This window comes from Hetaerina americana, unplaced genomic scaffold (assembly GCF_022747635.1).
Source record: "Hetaerina americana unplaced genomic scaffold, ioHetAmer1.1.p SCAF_9, whole genome shotgun sequence".
In the NCBI taxonomy this organism is placed as follows: Eukaryota; Metazoa; Arthropoda; class Insecta; order Odonata; family Calopterygidae; genus Hetaerina; species Hetaerina americana.
In genome coordinates this window covers 19,889,783-19,910,521 of record NW_027287538.1, presented here as the reverse complement: position 1 = coordinate 19,910,521, position 20,739 = coordinate 19,889,783, and the positions used below count along the sequence as shown (strand labels likewise).

Here is a 20,739-nt window from a genome sequence, read left to right as displayed (position 1 = left end):
TTCTCTTTTATTATGCAAATGTTCCTGATAATATTAAAGTTCAAATCCTGTGAAGGGAAATCAACTGTCTTTTGAAAAACGTTTGCCTGTACAAGTCTTGCTAGCAATAATTAATTACTCCATGATCCATTTGCTGAAATATCAAAGTTGTATTTGGGTGCAAATCAAGGCATCTAATCTTACCATCCTTGCTGTGCAAATTGTCAGTGTCACAGGATGGGAAAGGGGGGGGGGGGTCGTACAAAATTAAAAGTGCTTTTACGTCATCTTTTGGAATTCCTATAACATTGACTTGGTATTTCACGACGTTGGGAACAAAGTGATTGTGAAACCAGTCTGTTGTGAAAACATTGTAAAATACATGCATATTTGCTGAATGTCTACTATAAAGTTCAGGGATTTCAGTCATTAAATTCCTTAGTGCTCAGGGGTTGTCAAAATTTTCCCACAGAATTTATGGCTACCATCTGCATTAACACACAGAAGTATCGAGACTGGTCTTTCCATCCTGATTTTTCATCCAGGATTCACTTTGTAAAGCTTGCGTTTTTTCTGGCAGAGCTCTCCGGTTGAGGCCCATTTCATCTGCGTTATACAGTTAACATAATTGTAAAACTTATTCAGCCATAAAATTTATCCTAAATGGCCCAACTGTGTTGCTATTAGCGCTCGTGACCTCTTTTATCCCAAAAATGATGTCCTCTCTTTAACCGCCTTACCCAACAGCTACTTGCCGTAAAGTTCTTCACGTGTGCTTTAAACTTTTTGTGATGCATTTTGAAATTCAGTGCCACGAATTCCTGCACCACCTGATTGCTGCTGATGTACCCCTAAGGATGGCTGCTTCTAGCTTGTCATCTTCCGGTAGTCTTTTAATAGTTTTCTCATCAATATTCTGGACTATCAAACTTGAGAGCTAATACCTTGATTTTATCCTTTTTCCATTGTGACAGTCTGTTTAGCTGTATCAAACTCATGAACGAAACAAGTGACGTCATATTTATGTTCGTAAATTGATACTGATTTCTATAATTCAATGTAGATTCTTAATAACTTATTTATTGCATGGTAAAGCTATATATTTCCTTGCCTTAAAATATTATATGGAATTCTCAGGAATGGTTAATGTAATGGAAACTGATCTTGGGAAAGTAAGGGTATTACAAAAATGATTTTAATTCAAACAAATACTTTTGACAACGTTTGATTTTGCAATCAGAATTGAAAACTTTGATTAAAGCCAAGGTATTTCAAACATATATTTTTAAAAAGTATATCAAAGTTTCCAAGACTTTAATTATCTTTACGATTGTAATGTTATTAGCGTTTTGAGTTGCTTGGGAAAGAGAAGAGCACCGATAATCATACACAGATAATCAAGAGTTTACTTTATGTGCTTCGAATGTTACAGAAGGACATGGAAAGAACTAGCCATCAATTTTAAATAAATTTATTGGCATTCTGTAACGCACAACATTTTTTAAAACATAAATCATTTGCTTCATGTAGCACTGATAATGCATAATTAAAATAATATTTAAAAAGTAATTAATTGCATAAGTAGGATTTTGATCCATGTCCAGAAAAACTTACTAGCAAAACATATTTTTCTGAAAGTACTACATTATAACCATCTTGTAATGTCATAAGAAACCATCCCCAGATTACATGGCCAGACTCTTGTCTGAATCATGCTGGTGTGGATTAGTGTATCAACTGTGCAGGGATTCTGAGGTCCCCTGAACATATTTTGAACATTTTTTGATTGCCCTTTGTCTGTGTTTGTGTGTGATGAGACTTTTTGTTGGCATGAAAACTCAAAACTATTAACAGGACTGGTATAACGTTCTATGTTTGCCATATTTTTATAAGAATAGATGAACTGATTAGATTTTTTCGGACATCCACCTGCAGGAAGTGACCCTAATGACCTCCTTATTTCAACTTGTACCACTGAAACCGCCGCAAAAAACCATACAACCATTATAATAAAAGGGGAGATCTGAGAACTATTTTTATGAAACTCATGAGAAGATCTCTGGAGAAACATTGTTTTGGTCTCATTAAAATATATCAGGATTTTGTTATTTGCATGGGACTCAACCTATTATCAAGATAAAGGATTTAATCATCTTATTGCAATCACCATTTATTGTATCTTGCTCAAAATATTTATAAAACATTGTTCAAATATGGACTTTTGAGTGTTTTTTTTCGTTAATCAATTTGGCTACCATGGGAACCCCATTGTCTGGGTGGCCTCATTCTCCTTAACAGACCAATTGCCAAATAAATTCTACCCTGATGGAAAGAAATTGCTGAAGAAACCAGTCATCTAAGAATAAATTGCAGCTGGAGATGACCTTGAGAATATTCGTTCATATCATCTAGCATAGGCACAAAGGAAAACTTCAAATGGTCAGAGTAATGCAATACATTGGTGTCTGTTAGAAATGTAGTCTTTACATTTGGCCGTGGGTATGAAAATCATATGGAGCAATTTATTTGATGGTCACATCAGACCTATTATTCTTTTCAACCTTACATACATATCCCACTTCTTCATCTTCATTTCTCTCTTAATCCTGTTGGAATTGAAAATAAATTTTATGACCACAGTATTAATGAGTGGAGCCTAAATCTTCTCTTGGGAAGTTAAGGGAATTATAAATACTTTCTGACTCCTCTTCTTTATTGTTATCCCATACATATAAAAATTATGGAACCGTGTTTAACGAGTGCCTCGCACAGCAAGTAATTCGCCTAATGAGCAAAAATATTGGTCCCAAAACTGACTCACTAAACGAGTGACTTTTGCCATGACAAGTGATGAGTGATTTGTACATTCCCTTTTGGCATCTACCAATTTTTGCTCACAATTTTGCTATGCATCAATGGGAACCTCGTTTAGAGCCTTCGTCGCAGCGATTTGGATTGCTTCGATTGTCCCACAATGGACTCCTCTCAGGTCCATCTTGATTCCCTGGAACAAGAAAAAGTGTGCTGGAGCTAGGTCAAGACTGTAGGGGGCTATGGCAGCATTGCCAATTTATGCTTGGCCAAGAACTCAGCAGAATGTGCAGAGGGCTTTGCGTGGCTGGGAGTGTTGTAATTGCCATGAGAAACTGTCAGGTTTTGGCAATCTCCTTTCGTGCTTTGCCGACCCACTTTCTCCTTTCTTCATTTTCTTCTTGGTTGACCCATCATATTCTTTTGAGCATATCCACGTAGTAGGCAGTGTTACTGTCGGCCCTTGGTGTATGAATTGTTTATGAACTTCACCCTTGGTGTTGAAAAGGACTATTAGCATGTTTTTTTGCTGTGGACTTGCTCATTTTTGCCTTCTTGGGGTGAGGGGAATCCGAGGTGTGTCATTCAGATTTTTCCCCTTCAACTCAGGGTCGTACTCAAATAACCATGTTTGGTTGCTGGTCATGACATTTTCCAAAAAAATTATGTTCACTTTTCTCATGTTCCAAAAGTTCAATCACGACCACCATTCGGTTATTCTTTTAGTTGTCAGTCAACAGTTTGGGGACTAGCTTGTCACATTTTAGCTACGTGTTCAAATTGTCATCAATGATGTCATATGCAGTGTTTTTTGCAATATTGAGAATCTCTGCTAGCATCTGTACAGTCATTCGATGGTTGGTATTCAATAAATTACAAACATGGACTCACAAACCCATGACATGTTTTCAAATACCAACACTTCAACCATCTTGGCACTTGAAATTATGACTGAGTGGAGTTCCCATAGGCTTGCTGAATCATTTGGTGGGTGTTGGCAAGACTTTTATTGAGTTTTGCCCAGTGTTAGACCTAATGCTGTTGATCTAGTGTTCATTTTAACTTGCAAGGTGTGTCCAGAGCAAAGCAGTGCATTTATATCTGTAAAAAAAAAATATCAAGACTCCATCAAGCATCGTGACACAAGCACTATCAGGAGGTTCTTGGAAACAGCTATCCTGATGCCCTAAGAACTCAGAGTGGACTGAGCTTGGCAATACTGAAAGGCTAAGATTTTCCACCCAATCCAATCAGTCCTATTGTACTGGGGCCAATTAGAGAGCTGGAAATATAATAATTACATTGATTTATGGATGCGCCTTGTATTTGAGTGTGATGAATCATGATGGAGGGGTTGCCAGTTGCCAAATTTGAATTAAAGAATGTTAAGGTGGTACCCATTGGGATTTTGTGCATCTCTGGTGATGAATTTTCACTGAACAAAAAAAATCGTTAACTAAAGTCAGGGTCATCATAGACAATCATAGCTCTGCCACAGGGACAGCTGGGGGCTACTCATGGGGGAATTTTTACTTTTATGTTTACCAAGGGCTAGTGGAAAGATTGAATTAATTTGAAGGATCTCAGATTTTCCCGGTGTATGGTATTCAAGAAGTTCTCTTGGGTTTCCCACCGGGTCAGGTTGTAGTACACCGACGTTTCGATGGCTGACTCTGCCATCGACTTCACCCTGAAGATGATGGCAGAGTCAGCCATCGAAACATCAGTGCACTACAACCTGACCCGGTGGGAAACCCAAGAGAACTTCTTGAATTGAATTAACTTGGTTGCCAAAAAGTTGATACATTTTTTTCAAAATTGAGTGGTATTTAACTGTGTTACCTTGGCTGTGGCAGTTAAACTTTTTGAACAGATTCATAAATTGATGCCATAAAAATATTTTTAGTTATAATATTTAATCGCGTAGCTGAATGCATAATTCTGTGTCCACATTCGTGCTGGTGCATCTGTTATAAATATCTTAAATTTTGCAACTCTTCCCATGGAATTTGAATCCTATAGGATTCTGTTGGTATATGCACTTCTCCCTACACAGTTCCTCAGTTTAAGTCCTGTTGGTGGTAGATTAATTGGTCATTTTGAGTCCCAAATGCTTTGTGAAGAGCAGTTAAAAGTGCTGTACCCTGCCCTTCAGAGAAGCAAACCTGTTAACCTTTGTGTTGAATGACAATTGGCAAAAATCGTTTCTTCCAAAGCAACCTTATAAGTCATGGCTGTTCTTATTCCCAAATATCTTATCTTGACCGCTTTTGCCATAAAGTTTTAACTGTTATCTCGTTCACCCAGGCAAATCATGTGATATTATGTGATGATGACCCAAATTTCCCACCATAATCAAATGTTGTTTCTGTGATAAATCGTTATTTATGGCCATATAAAAAAATTACATTAGTAAATATTTTTGGGTAGGTGAAAAAAATTCATTACCATTTTTTAGGTCTAAAAACTGGAATGTAGACTTTCATGGTTATATGGTGATAAGAATGATGCTTTAAAGTTAAGTTTTGTATTCAAAATTCTCCACATGCAGTGGAACTCCATAATTTCCTCAGCATGAAACTTATTACAAAAGTGAAATTCCCTGAAAGAAATGAATTCATCGGAGACCGTGAAGATAAAATAATTGTGGATGGATTATATTAGTATTATTTGTCCTGGTAATTAGGAAAAGGTTGGCAAAATTCATGTGAAACAACACGTGGTTAATGTGTCTTACTGATGCAGTTATGAATATTTTTTGACTGAAGTATGACCTAGGTAAATCATGCCCTTATATAATTGTGGGTATTTGTTCTTGAAATACTTGCAAGAGGTGTTCACTATCCTGCAAATGTTATGACTTGAGTGTCATGAAAAGGATGATGAAGATAGTGGTGTTAAGTGTTCTCCTTTGCAATTTCAGGGCATCGGAAATATTAGAGAGAGAGAAACTGCTTGCTTCAGGGTCGATGTCAGATGTCACCCCTCATGACCTGTTGCAGCCACATTCTGATTTCCATATCCGAAACAGATACCTTTCCAGGATTGGAGCTAATGTAAGCATTTATTAGGATCAAGAGGCTCACTTTCGAAGCTTTCTTAAGCTTGCTATTAGCGTAGGTTTTAGTGAAAGTGACCTGAAAATTTGTTTGGGAAGCTTAATAACTTTTATAAGTCTTTTTCATGCCAGACAATCATTTTTATTAGAATTGTCTGTTTGATTTCTGTTACGCAGTTTTACATAACGGTTCACTTCAATTTATTTCAATTGGAAAAAATATATATCTCCTGGCTTATTACAGACTAAATGGCCTTCATATATTTTTCTCAGGCCTCAAGCTAATTATCTCAATTAAAATGTTTGATAAATAAAAATTGCGCTGTTAATTAATTTGAGATGGTGCTTCAAAATTTATTTTAATTCACTATTTTGTTTGTGATTCTTGACTTTTATTTGGTTGACAATACAAGAGATGTAAAATAAAGGTTTATAAAATTCTGTTGATAATAATATGAATTTCTTCCTTTCAAGCATAAAAGAATTTGCTTCTTAAGGTTTGGGTTTAATTTTATTTCTTTTCTGAAAAATAACCATGTACAAGAAAGGTTTGCAATAATATATATAATAACATAGGCATGTTTTCTAATACACGCGGACAACCTTGCATCTCATTCTGTTCAGTTTAAGTCTTTCAGGGAAAACCTGAGGAAATCATTTTTTCACATTCATACTTGTCCATGTTTTCATTGATTCCCTTCAACTTTGCTCGTGATATTGGATGAATAGAAAACACTGTAAATGTTTCTATGAATATGATCTATCATATAAACATGTCAGTAATTGTTAATGGAAAGCTTTCATTTTTTAGGGTCAATGTTGTGTAGTTTAAGGGGAAATGAATTGAAAGCTCTTTGGCTTCGTACACTTCATTTAAAGCAGTACAGTGAATGGCCAAGATGCTTAATTTTTTGGTTCTGTTTTGCCATTACATCGTTTTAAATGATATGAGTAATTGGGAATCATATTTACCAGGCAGATATTGAACTGTAAGAATTAGTTTGAGTGTATGGATTACTAAGATGACTTCTAACATGGCACTTCCATTCTTATGGGTTGTGTAGAGACTTTTTATATTTTTGGGTATATTATTATGAGTGAAATGTTCGGCCACTGAACAGCATAATACCTTGTAATGCTTTTGTTTATGATAGAAAATAGAGAAATGTGCTGCATGTGTAGTTGTGTGTTTAACTAATATGCGTGTAAAAGAATTACAGTAACCACTGAAGAAGTACATAGAAGAAGAACATATTCTTATAGATTGGTCAATTTTCATGAAGTACACACACACTCAATAATAATTATATATATATATATATATATATATATATATATATATATATATATATATATATATATATATATATATATATATATATATATATATATATATATATATATATATATATAATATGTATGTAAATGTATAATTATTATTTTGTGCAGATTTTGGTTTCAGGTTGTGCTAAATTTAACTATTATGGGATGCCAATTTGAATACTAGAGTGGAAATAAGCTAATTTTATGGTAAATTAATTTGATAAGCTTACTAAATATTTACAACAATTTTTGAAATGTTGTAAAAACAGTGTAAATTGTGATTGTTTTTAGCCATCACAGAAACACACTTTCAGTGTTTTTGCTTGAGGTTGCTAAGTCATAGGGCATTACTTCAGATGCTGATGTTCACTGAAAAGGCTGGATATTCATTTCTTGAGTTAAACTTATTTTCAAATACAGTGAAACCTTACTTTTATATCCCTAAAATGTATGCTTCCCACCATTTGCATACTTAACATGATGCCTGCAAAGTTTCTGTATCTGTTCTGTCTTCTATATTCTGCTGTTTGCTCTTGCCAATCTACAAATTGTCCACAATAATCTACTATTACAAATGGAAACACTTTCAATTATTGTTTACTTTCTCAGCAAGTATATAAGAATATGGCAGTCATAGATAAGCTTAAAAATTGAGTAAGAATGAATAGTATACATGATTGCTGCAAATAATTGATGATAAATTGACTCTTGTTTAACCCTTTTTCTTTTGAACTGTGAGAATTTGAAATTAAACTTTTACAGAAAGTGTGTGTCCCAATTGCCACAGAATTCAGACATTTTTCCTGCCTTTTTTCCCATAAAGTTAGTTTAACTTTGCCACCAATGTAATATGATGATGGATTTGTGTATCATTTAGTTTCTTTTCTTCTTCCTGTGTTCGCACTGCCCCTCTTCATCCTGCCAGCTAACTCTTCATAGGTATCCCAATCGGCTCTTCTCTCTTGAACCTCTTATGGGAGCCTATTGTTTGTTACCGTGTTATCTTCCAGCCTTATAATAATCTGCACATGGAAGTCTTTGGATTTTCGTTAATTGTGGCATTGGGTATTCATTATTCATTGCGTATTGTGGGTAAATCTTATGATTGTATCTGATTCTTCTAAGTTACATTTTCTTTACATGGGTCCAGAACATTTTCTTTAACATTTTACTTTCAAAGAAATTGATATAATTCCATTTTTTTATCATTGTCCACATTTTGCAAACATTATTGATTATGGAATGGCATAGTGCCATTTTTATATAAGTGGATTTTGTTGTTACAGTTGATGATTCTGGATGTTTAAATTTGATGCTGCTTCTGCAGCAGAAGCAGCATTGAACATTTATCCGACAGATGTCACGGAAGCCTTTCAATTAATTAAAAATTTGATTTAATTATTTGCATTTACTTTAGTTTCTTGCGTATTGTGATTTACCTCATCTTACATTTGTTCTCTTGCCCTCCTCTCATGCAAATATAGAAAAGGGGTTTCACTGTATGTAGTTAAAAAATATGGTTATGGTCCTGTAGTAGGTTTCCTTAATATCCTAAAAATACAAATGCCTTTGATATTTTGCTAAAGCTGAGTGTAGAGCATGAAAGAATGCTATATTTTACTTTGCTTACTAAGATTATGATGTACAAAGTTCCTTAATGTGCCTCCTATGGTAAAGAATAGAATTCCGTCCTCATTTCACCCACATTCCTGCTTTACAGAGTGAATAGCGCCTGCAAAGCAAAAGGCTATTGGTTATTCTCCGCTGATTTGTACTACATTTTCTCGTCTGCCATCATTGGTGACCAGACTTTTATAATTGCAATGTGATATTCAAACAGCAAGGAATCCAATCTGGATTAACCCAAGTTTTTACCAAAACAATTTTGTTGGTTTTAAAAGTGTATAAGGAAATTTGATGTATATTTCATATTACAGTCGACCCAAAAATCCCAATGTAATTTTAAATTTATCAATCTTTGATTCTCATTTTTTGGAAATGTATTCAATGGTATCATGTCTTGAAAACTCATAATCTCTGAATGAGTAAACTTGGTATATTTTCCAAATAAATTTATTTTGCCACCACAGAATTCAGCGTATATGCTACACCATCAAGTGCAAAGTTTCATGTACATATAAATATATACCATTTCCTAGAGGTCGTTAACCGTTTTACATCATCTCATCATGCCAACCTCTTTATTAGTCTGAGTGCTTCCAAGCCAGTGATACTGGCCTAAAATGTGCTTAAAATTGCGTTCAATCCCAATTCCTTAATGAATTTGTGATCCCACTCAAGGTGTGTGTAGAAGAGAACTATTATAAATTCAATGGAGATTATCACCTACAAACGAAAAGGTTGGCCATGGGTTGACCCCTATAGCAGGTCCTGGCTATTTATGGACTTGAAAAAATTTTATTAATTATTTTTATTGGTTATCTACTGGTTAAGGCAGGTTTTGAATGGAAACAATTGCCAAATGAATATTTTGCCTCTCCTAACAAAAACAGAACCCAGCATCCCACTCGACCACAAAATCCCTCTTCATCTCTGTTTATTTCCTCATTCCCTTCATTCCGTCTAACAACATCCTTATTCTGTTCCTGCATCATCTTTGTTTTCCTAAAATTCTCCCATCTATCAGTCTTCAACATACCACTGCCAAGCAATATGCTTTCCATAATTTTTTTCCATCTCCTAATGATTTCTCCCAATGATCCCCTCTCTTCTTCCGCCATATGTATCAACTCCTCATTAGTTTTCCTTTCTGTCCACCTAACCGTCTCCATCCATTTTTCTCACCCTCACAGTTAAAAAGCCTCCAATCCACGCCTATCATCCTGCTTCACTGACCATGTTTCCATGGCATACATAGTGCTCGTCAAATTGAAATATATTAATTGCCAGTACTTGTACATTTACTGTGTGTTTGCAATGTGGCCTGGTATGGTGAGCCAGTTGAACATTTTTGTTATTTGTTGAACACCATAATGTAATGATAACGTCACAGCTATGAATTTTCTAACTGCAAAAACTACTTCTATCTACTTGTTGAAGTATTGCAAAAAAAGAAAAATATTGTAGTTGTACCATATGGGCAGTAGTCATGACACTGATGGCAAATTTTGCAACTTTCACTCAAACTATCACTATTAATGATGATGGTTGATACTGTCAATGCCTTGAAATGATCAAAATAAATATTGATTCTATACAACTAGATAACCACTGTTAAACTTTTTATAATAAATTTCTTTTGGCCCTTATTACTGGAAAACATGCATTTAACATTAGTTATTTCACTAGAATTCACTTAGCCGCATTTAATGATTATGATAAAGCCAATGTTGACTTATCCACATGATATAAAAAAAATAGATTTAAATAAAAATCTGACCCTCTCACATTATTGACCCAAACACAATTACATATGGTAAATATAATAAAAATGTTTGCCAGGAACAATGGTTATGGTAATGCCTTAATTGAAAGAATGACTATTAGATAGAGTAAGGAGTCTCGTACAATATATCGTATGTGGGTCATTCAATAAAGTCCTTAGAGAACCCAAGAGATGGCACTTGCAGTTTCGGAGAAGATTTGCCTTTCGTAAGCCGCATACTCCACTGGACTGCTTTTAAGATTTCAGCTGTATCCATCATGTGATTTCATATTCATAGTTGATTGAAGCAGCAAATTTTTGTTTCTTTAGAAAAGTGGAAAAAAATTTGTCTTGTGGTGATTAACCACATCTATTTAAAGGCGTAACACTTAAAGAGATCAAAGCCGAGTTGAATGAAGTTCATGGCTCATCTACTCCTCTGTTTGCCACAATTTATGGTTGGGTAAATGAGTTCAAACGGGACTTCACGTCCACAAATGATAAAAATTGTTCGGGATGTCCAGTGGAAGTGGCTTCACAGAGTGAATAGCATTAATAGTATTACTTTTCTCTATCCCAGAGGAAAGTCCTGGACAAAAGTGCATTCATATCTTCCTTTCCATTCCATTCTCTTGCCACTTCTCTTCCTCCTCATTTTCTCTTACCCCACCCCATTTCTACCACTGCAGTACTGCCTACACCACCCTTGTTTCAACACAGTCCTCAAATCCCACCCCGAAGCCCATACTCTTAACAATAGATGTCCCTTCCTCTCCCTTCCCATCTCAACCTTAATCCTTGGAACGCACCTCCCCCTCTAGGGTAAAATGTGTTTATTTTGTGGCCATATATGAGATTTTATACCCTATGATATCACCTGTGAATCAAAACTGGTGGTGCTGATATAAATTTATTATGAAAATATCCAAGGTGTTACTCATTCAGTAGTTTTGGAACTGCATAATGGCATAAGAATAATACCATCCTAATACATTTTTATTGGTTTACTAGGCAATCTTTATAATTGCATCATTCATTTGAACGACATTTCTCGGAGGAAAAACTCTCTAATAATAGTTAAGCAATCTCCAAGGAAGTTTTTTTTCATTGCCCAGATAAAATTGGCAAATATTGCAAAAGGCCATTAATATAGGATACTCTGTAGCTGTAAGAAATCATAAATACTTGCGTGCTTCTGTCTAAATCTATGTATGACTTCCATGTTTCATTAACTGCACTTAGTTTTGTAATAACAAGACTCATCAATTCTTTGTGCATCTCTTAAATCTCCTTCAGTTCCTATCTTCTTTGCTACTGCTGCATACCAATGCGTGTTCTTAGCCACCACCTTCGTGTGAAGTTGTTTTATTGCGGATAAGCACACTGATCATACGTACATACAGCTGATTCACTCCCAATTAATGATTAGACTGCCACATACACCACCAAACCTTCACTTGGCCAAACGTACCACATTTTCATGTTGCTAATTGATTTTGGAGGTGTACAGTATAATGAAATTCCTGCAACTTAACCTGAGGTACTTGTATAAGTATTAAGCTTTGTTTTTGTGAGGAAATTTTCCTTGGTGACAAAATAAAGCCCGCTGCATGGCCATGCCTTTTAATGGTGCGATAAGGGTTAAGGATGAATTTGAATAATGGAGGAAAGGTCTAGAACTCAACCTGCAGATCAGTCAAGTTTCTGAACATTGCGCAAAAAATATATTTATGGGAATTTCTTTTGGGATATCCTCTGAATCAGTTCCATTGTGTTAGAAAATCATTTGTTTTAAAATTGTTTAGGATGGGAAATGGATAAATTGAAGAAATCAGTATCACATTTGTATATGTATTTCAATATGTTTTTTTTGTATTGGAGTCATTCCCAGGGTTGGTGGGGTAACGCCCTTGCCTGCCAACCCAGAATCCACAGATTCGATTTCCACCTAGGTGGCTTTTCTACTGATGGCTTGGGTGTTTGTAATTGCCTTCAGTATATGTGTAATTTTCAGGGGTTAGGGGGAAGAAGGGACTATAAAGTCTCAATCTCACCCCAGTGAAGTCAATAATAAATACCTTTAGGATATGGAACAATTCTACTGCCTGACTGACATGGATTGTTTTAATTAATAGTTACAAAATTTTATTAAACTTTTTAATGAGGCATTTTTAATAATCTTAGCATCTTCATGGTAGTTTTCAATGTGTGTCGTTTGGAGTGGTGAATTCATTTCTTAGCCAGAAATTGCATGGAGTTACTGCTTGTTTTCATCAAGTTCATGGCCTACCGTACTGGTAGTATGCCATCAGCCTTAGTAATATTTTTTTAAAAGGAATAGTTTTTCTTATCAATTTAACGTTGAAAATGGTTTTCACTTTGTGAAAAAATGTAATTAAAATCTGGAAATCCTCTCACATCAGCTGTGTGTCAAACATCAAGCATCTCCAGGTGTCAACAGTTTTTGGCAGCATAAAATCCTCTCATTCCTCCATCATATCAAACCTTTATTCAGACATTAGCAACCATTTATTAGCAATGCAAAAAGGGATAAATTATCATGGATACTTATAAGCCAATTTATTGAAATTCCATTAACATTTTTTTCACTTGCCTAAATTTATATTTGTATTCACATGATAAACCTTAACGTAAGAAAATAGACTAGAATATATTTGGATCATAGTTTCATCACATTTCAGATTATAACAAGGTGTATTCAAGTCGTAATCTCTCCAAATTATTTCCTAACAAACCACTTGCACCAGAAAGTTGAAACCTCTGTTACCTCTTGACATAATCTTCCTGTTGATGTACATGTCAATGTCATCTTACCATGGTCCTCAAAAATGCTTCTGTTGGGCTTTTGACTCAATTGGAAAATTGGCTGATCTCTAGCCATAACTCATCTTGGGTTCATTGTCATTGAACTCACATTTCATGCACATCCAATAACAGAACATGTCTTTCATGTAATTGACAATTTCCATATGGGTGTTCGAATACGCAGGTGAAAAAATAGACCATTGTATGATGTTCTTGTACCCTAAATGATGCCATATTTTGAATGATTCTCTCTAGGGACTGCTATAAAAACCATGTTCACTGCTTGGTGGCAGGCTTCTGCTAGTTGAATTAATGAAAGGGTGTCTGCATATTTTGAGTTCAGGAAACAATTGAATTGTATGATGGAATTGTTCCATTTTCATCAGGAATGATCCAATTTCAGGATAATTTATTGCCTGAAACTCAAATGTTATGTTTTAGATAATCCAATTTGTCTTGTTGTTATAGTATTAGTAAAATTGGTTTGATAAAGAGAATAAAAATATGGGGTGTTCTGTAGAAAATTCCAATTTCAAAAATGATGTTTTTGATTTGAAAATTCTCATCTCTTTGGACCTTTGAAATCAACACTATGCAAAACTTGCATTTATCCTCTCCTTGAATACGACATTGGGAGAAGGATGCAGTTAATCGCTTTCACTGAATTCATTGGAAAAACTATGACAAGAGGCCAATTTGATTAAATATTGTACGTATTTAACCGTAGGAAACATGCATTTTTGATGGAGAATAGGGACTGAGAAAAATGTGTCTGTCTAAGCAAGAAAAGTTTGTTGAGAAAATGTCACCATATTCTCACATCCCATGTAATGAGATGTATGAATGGCCAATAGGATGACTCCACAAATAAGACGAAATGAAATGTATATAATAAGGCATGCCAGAAGTTGTACTAAATTTTTTCGTGGTGCTCTTGTGCATGTGTGAACACAATGCTTCATGTAACATTGATATTTTACAATTGTTTTGGAAATTACTGTCTATAAAGTGACTCAAGTAGTTAGTATGCTGCTACAAGTTCAGTGACTAATCATTATTTCAGTAAATTCAAGAAATATTAAGAACTCTCATTCTAGCTATAATTTTAAGGGAAGACGCTCTAATCACTTCAAAACATTTGTTAGCGTACTTATGCATGTGTGTGTGTGCCAAAGCTGGGAGGTTGGCTTGCAGTTTGCATCGGCTTAAAATTAGTAAACTATGGTATTCAGATTGAGTCCTCCGTTGTACGAAAAACTGAAAGTTTGAACTCATCATTTCGTGAATGAACTCATGTCTACGATTCAGAAGAAAGTGACTTTATCCGCATACTTGAAAGAATCTCTGATCCAAAATGTCTTCCAAAGTTCTGTGATTTAAATCAAGTAATTTATGTCCGCTGCTGTGACTGTGTGCTTGAGTTTCATCTTTATTCACTGTAATTCACAGCATTCATGTATGACTTCAGTGAGTGAAGTAACAAGATATTTACACAATTGAGAAATTCCTCCCTTTTGAATAATTATTATGTATTTATGGCTGCATCTAATTGCGAAGAAGATGAGTATATCTTCACAGATTATTTGTTGGGAGGTGTATTATAATTGTCATTTATCCTCTGAATATCTTAGATATGTTTTAACCTTCATTGAAAATTAGAGAGAATATTTGAAAATAATAGTTTCTCTGCTATGAAGACAAAAAATTTTGTAAAAGCATTTGGTCTCATCAAAGGTAGATGTAATTGTGTTGAGTTGCATTTAAGAGAGCAGTCTCATACTGATGCCTTATTTCTCTCTTCCCTATACTTACTTATGCTATTGATCTGTCATAAGAATAGCCAGCAGAACATAATTGTACAATCTGTATATGTATTAACGCATATGTATTCAGGAGGGGCTACATTTAAATTTGTTGTCGGGGCTTTGCCACTTATGTTCTATAATAGCAGGAAATTATCAGTGTATTTCAGTTATGAAAATCGCTAATACGTATTACTATTTCTATTTAATATAAATTTGTAGCTAAATTGTATGTAATTTCTGAAACAAATAGTGTGAGAGAAAAGATTATTATTATTAAGTAATCTACCAGCTAAGGTAGGGTTTGGATGGACACAACTACCAAATAAACATTTTGTTACTCCTAACTAAACATAATCCAGCAACCTACTCTACATTAAGTCCCTCTTCATATCTGTGCATTTCCTTCCTCCCGTCATCCTGTCCAAAATCCCTAGCCTGATCCTGCCCTTTCCTCATTTGCCTAAAATTCTACCCTCTATTACAGTCTTCAACATCCCACCCACGGTCAATATGCCCTTCATCCATTTTTTCTGTCTCCATAGGATTTCAACCAAAAAACCCTTCTCCTCGCCCACCATACCAAGTACTTCCTCATTTGTTTTCCTTTCGGTCCATTGGACCTTCTCCATTCTTCTCAACATCCACATTTCAAAAGCCTCCAATCTACTTCTATCATCCTGCTTCAGTGACCACATTTCTGCGCTGTATATAACTATGCTCCTTATCAAAGTTTTGATGAGACTTATCTTAACATTTTTACTCAACGTCCTTGTCATCAACTCCCTCCTGCTTGTGAAAGCCTCTTTTCCTAGTGCAATTCTTCTCCTTACGTCCCTACTACTTTGACCGTGTTGGTCCAAAACACTACCGAGATACGTAAACTGTTCCACCTGCTCTAGTTTTTGCCCTCCTATTTTAATGTTAAGCTTGGCCTTTTTCTTTCTAGAAAATCGCATAACCTTTGTTTTATTAATATTGATTCTCATCCCATACCTGTCACACTGAATTTCCAATTCACTCAGCAATGCTTGCAGCCCCTTGGCTGACTGACAAACTAAAGCTTGGTCATCAGCAAACCTGGCTGATTTTACGAATTCCCCGCCTACCTTCATTCCTACCTCCAGTTCTTCCCATCCCTCTTTAATCATTTCCTCCATATATACGTTGAACAGCAACGGGGATAATGGGATAAGAGGTGTAAGACCCATTATCTCCAATGGGATAATGGGTCTTACACCTCTTCCTAACTCTGCCCATCCGAACTCCCCGTTCCCCACTGGCATCTGAGCAGTCTGAGACATGTACAGGTTGTGGATTAGCCTCCTGTCCCTCCAATCTATTCCTATTTTCTGCAATATATTCATTAGTTTTTCCCAATTCACTCTATCAAATGCCTTTTTGAAATCTACGAAACAGGCAAATACGTCCTGATTGTATTCTGTATTCCTCTTGATTAGTGATCTCATTGCTACGATGGCATTATGTCTGCCTCTCCCCTTCCTTAACCCAAACTGAGTAATCAACAGTCCTAAGTAACCTTGGGAGCTATAACTTACCAAAGATTACCCTCGTGAGAAAAGTCCATGTACTTCTTTAGTAACTGTCACTACCTTCTATTAGATTAATGGTGAAAAAATGGAAATTTAAGAATCTGGGTTTGCTGTCAAGAGTGATCAGTGTTCTTCCATTTATTTCCAAATGAGGTGCTCTGAACTGATTGCAGCCAAAGGTCTTCTGGCTGGCTTAGTTCAGTCATGTTTCTCCAATGACATACATGTGAAGATGTCAACAGCCACCAAAATACCTGGTTGGATAGTTGAATTTTTGGAAGTAAGTGATTCTTATTTTCATCTCCTCTAGGGATGTGTGGCATTTTTGGTTGCTTTAATCCTTAGGGTCTGAAGCATTTTGGATCACTCAGAACATTTGAGTAGTATTAGTATTTAGGGGAGGCAACCGACAGCTGAGGTCATTTGTGCCATAGGGGGGATGGACAGGAAAGGATGAAGGGTGGACAGAAATCTGGCGTCAGCATTAGCCTACTCTTTACGAAAGGTGCCAAAGGGTCCGCAGCTTAACGTCCCATCCAACGGACGGCGTACTCACTCAAAGTACCCTTCACAAAGCACCTCAAGTAGGGATCAAGATACCTCTGAAAAATATTCAATACCGCCGGGATTTGAACCCAGGCCCTCTTGGTGGGAAGCCAGTACGATAGTCACCGCACCATCTCGATCCCTCAGAATATTTGAGTAACGCAGAGGAGTACCTGAAGGTATTGAAATCCAGTTAAATGTTAAATATGTTGATGTTGTTGAAGATAAATCAACCAGATGGAATTACTTAATTATTATAAGACATTAGGTGAAAGTATTGGTATTTGCTGCCGTCAACCCCTTGGCTTAGATTTAATTCCATAACAATCTTATTTAATCAAGGAATTTTGAAAATAAGCTCAAGATTGGTTATTTTTCCATCCATATTAGAAGTTTCGCTGTTGATTTAGGTTTTTCCATCAGAAGTTGTTTTTGTAGGGAAAAATTCGTGCAAATTTACCCCAGTGTTCTCATCTTATATCCAGAGTCAAATGATTCCATGCTGTCTCGGTGTTAAAATAATGAAAAAATATTTGACAGAAGAAAGCCCAAGAAAAGCCCTAAAAAGTCCTTTAATGTGGAGAGGTTTAATGCAAAAAAGGTAAAATACTAGCATTTGTAATCTTTGGAGCAATAAAGTAAAATAGACATAATAAAGATTTGAATTCAAAAGGATAATTTATCATTTGCCTAAATTTTGCTTTAATGCCCCAAGGGATTAGTGGGTTAATGTTTCTTTCATCTACAGGCCTCTAAGAAACACTTCAAAGTATTCATGGCCTTTGCGCTTCATCTTTCATGAGCTTCCTTTTACAATTCAACATTATTTAAGAGATATTTTTATGCACAAAGCACATGAAATGTGCTGCATTTTATCCAGCTAGCGCAGGCTGGTTGGACCAACCTAAGCAGGCTAAATTGATTTTTTAAAGTCAAACTATTTCATCAGTTGTTTTCTTGTATTCCAAATTGTTTTCTTGGTTTTGCATGGTAAGCAATATTTTTTTTTAGAATGTCCTTATTATCCATTAAGTCAATATTTTTTCCTATTCATTAGTGTCTGCAGCAAGAAAATTATGGTTGGTCGTTATATTTCATGATCATCATTTTTTTTTCTGGTGTTTATTCTGAATTACACAAAAACTAACCCACTTTCAACAGATAAGTGCTTTGAATGCTTGTTTCTAACTCTTGGTAGGACGTCTTTTGTGTACATGTTTAAGTTAGGTGATTATTATTTAATTACTGTCTTAATAGTCAGGATTTAGTCTCAGAAGCTCGCGATAAAGATTGTCTGAACACCTTAAAGTAACACCACAGGCTATTCATAGCTTCTTAGCCATTGGCCTCTGACTTGAATGCAGTAGAGCTTGGAGCTTACATTTTGCCTATCGCCTCTGTTGCCTGTGCTTGGTGGATTATCTGATATAATTCCAGATGTATGAGCACTTGTATATATACTCGTTTGATGTCATATTGCTCTATTTTGTGCATTATTGTCATTAATGGTGAACGGTCCCAATATTTATTTTCTGTTACATGAGATTTGGGCTTGGGTTTTGAACCCTGTCATTCGCATAGGTTTCACGGGTATACCTCATTCGTTTTTCCCCACAGAGTAATAGCAATGGTACACCTCAACTTAAAAGGGTTCATCTCAATCATGATGTCAAGGTCCCAATCCATTTTCCTTGCCCGGCACTAATTTACTTCTGTGCTTGGTGAGACATAATGAAACACCTTTGAAGGAGAAAGAGACTTGTCTTGAATAATGCATTGACCCTGCCATCTCTATCTGTTTGAGTGTGTTTACCAGTTATAGTTAACTTTATTTTTTTATTTAACTGTAATTCAGTCCAAGGTTAGGATGTGTGCTTGTTTATCTTATCTATCAATCAATAATGAGCTCTTTTCCCACTATTTTTCTTTTCAATCCTTACGTTTCTTAAATTTAGGATAATCTCTTCCCGTCGACTTAACGTGAAGAGTTGTTCGATCTTAAATTTTGACCCACTATTTTAAGAATTTCCTTGATGTGGTGTTAGTTGGATAAAAAACACAGCTTATCGGACAGTCTTATCGGGATTCTTTTCTTTGTATTCTTCAGTCTACCTCTCATTTATATCCTTTTTTTCATATATACTGTCCGTGCATTCTTATGATTTGCACAGCGAATAAGATGGCACAACTGTTCATGTTCTTTATTTTTTTTTAAACCGCCTAAAGAGCTGTTTTTTTTACATGCAGCGACATTTGTTTTGCATCTGTGGTAGGTACTTGATAATTTTTTCCCAAACTGTTATGGTTTTGAGCCAATTTGTTTAAACATGCCGCTTTGAAATGTGTTTGGGAGCTTGACAAATGAATGCGTAAAATGAATGAATGCCTCGTCATCACATGAAAGTACATGTTTTGGGAATGGTGGTGGGGTTTTCTCCCCCAAAGGGATCCAGAGAAACCCGACACGGTTCTGGCAATTGCTGGCCATTCCCCACTGCTCGCCGAGTTCGACTGCGACCTCAGTGTGATTCGCCTCCCTTGCCATTGGGCGGAAGAAGTAGAACGATGGAGGATATGAGCGAGCAAGGAAGCGATGCAGGCGGTTGGCTCGGATCTTTGTGGAATTCTTTTGGCGGAAGCGCCAGTAGGAAACACATAAAATTCATTAAGATTCCCAGCGAAAGCGAAGAGTCTGATGGTGATGGAGACATTGATAGCCTTAGAATGAGAACTTTGGCTTGAGCAGCTTTTAAAAAAACGTCCCCTCCTTCGTCTCTCTCTTTCTTTTAGAAAGGAGAGGAATGAGAAAAAATTTTGGGTGTAAAGGTGTCATTGTTCATCCTTTTCCATGGTGATGTTCGTGGCAATGATTAAAATCTTTTTTTTCAAGTTGCTTGTTACTCGACTGCGATTTTATCATCCTAAATCAGTCTTTGTGTCTAATTTGAAATGTTTATGTTAGTTTCAAAGTTTCTTTAACATGTTTTGTCATTTGTCTGAGTATCTTCATGGAAAATATGGTTAAAAAAAGAAAAATTTATTCAAAAATGATGCTTCAACTGAAAACTTAAGAATTTCAGTCGCATCCAAGCCTCCTGGTGAGCACAGAAATAGGCTGTCGTATGTTAATGTGGAGAGGTTTTTTTGTCTGCAGAAAGTCTTTTGAGACTTGTACATTTCTTAGGAAGTGAATGACATTCCTAATTAACTCAGGGTTCAATATTTGTGTACTCTTTATCCTCAAAATGATGCATTTAGGGATTAACTTAAAAGGGGGAAGCTTAAAATAGTGTTTGGTTGTAAATTTCCTAATAATATGTTCATTTTATAAAAGAACGGAAGCCCACTGCTTTACAGTATGGCTAGTAAAACTATGCTTCAAAAGGTAATCTATGCTGATTGATATTGTGTATTTGAAAATAAAGACACTTCATATTTATCCGCGAATATTCTCCC

At 35.7% G+C, this 20,739-nt stretch overlaps 1 protein-coding gene across 2 annotated transcripts in view; it reads left to right on the top strand.

The window, feature by feature from the left end:
- LOC139698876 (lysosomal dipeptide transporter MFSD1-like) overlaps positions 1-20,739 on the top strand; it is a 42,364-nt gene that overhangs the window by 19,335 nt on the left and 2,290 nt on the right. For both annotated transcript variants that reach the window (XM_071597823.1, XM_071597824.1), the window contains exon 11: positions 5,714-5,846. In XM_071597823.1, coding sequence (XP_071453924.1) covers positions 5,714-5,846 — 133 coding nt within the window. The remainder of the gene's footprint in view (positions 1-5,713; positions 5,847-20,739) is intronic.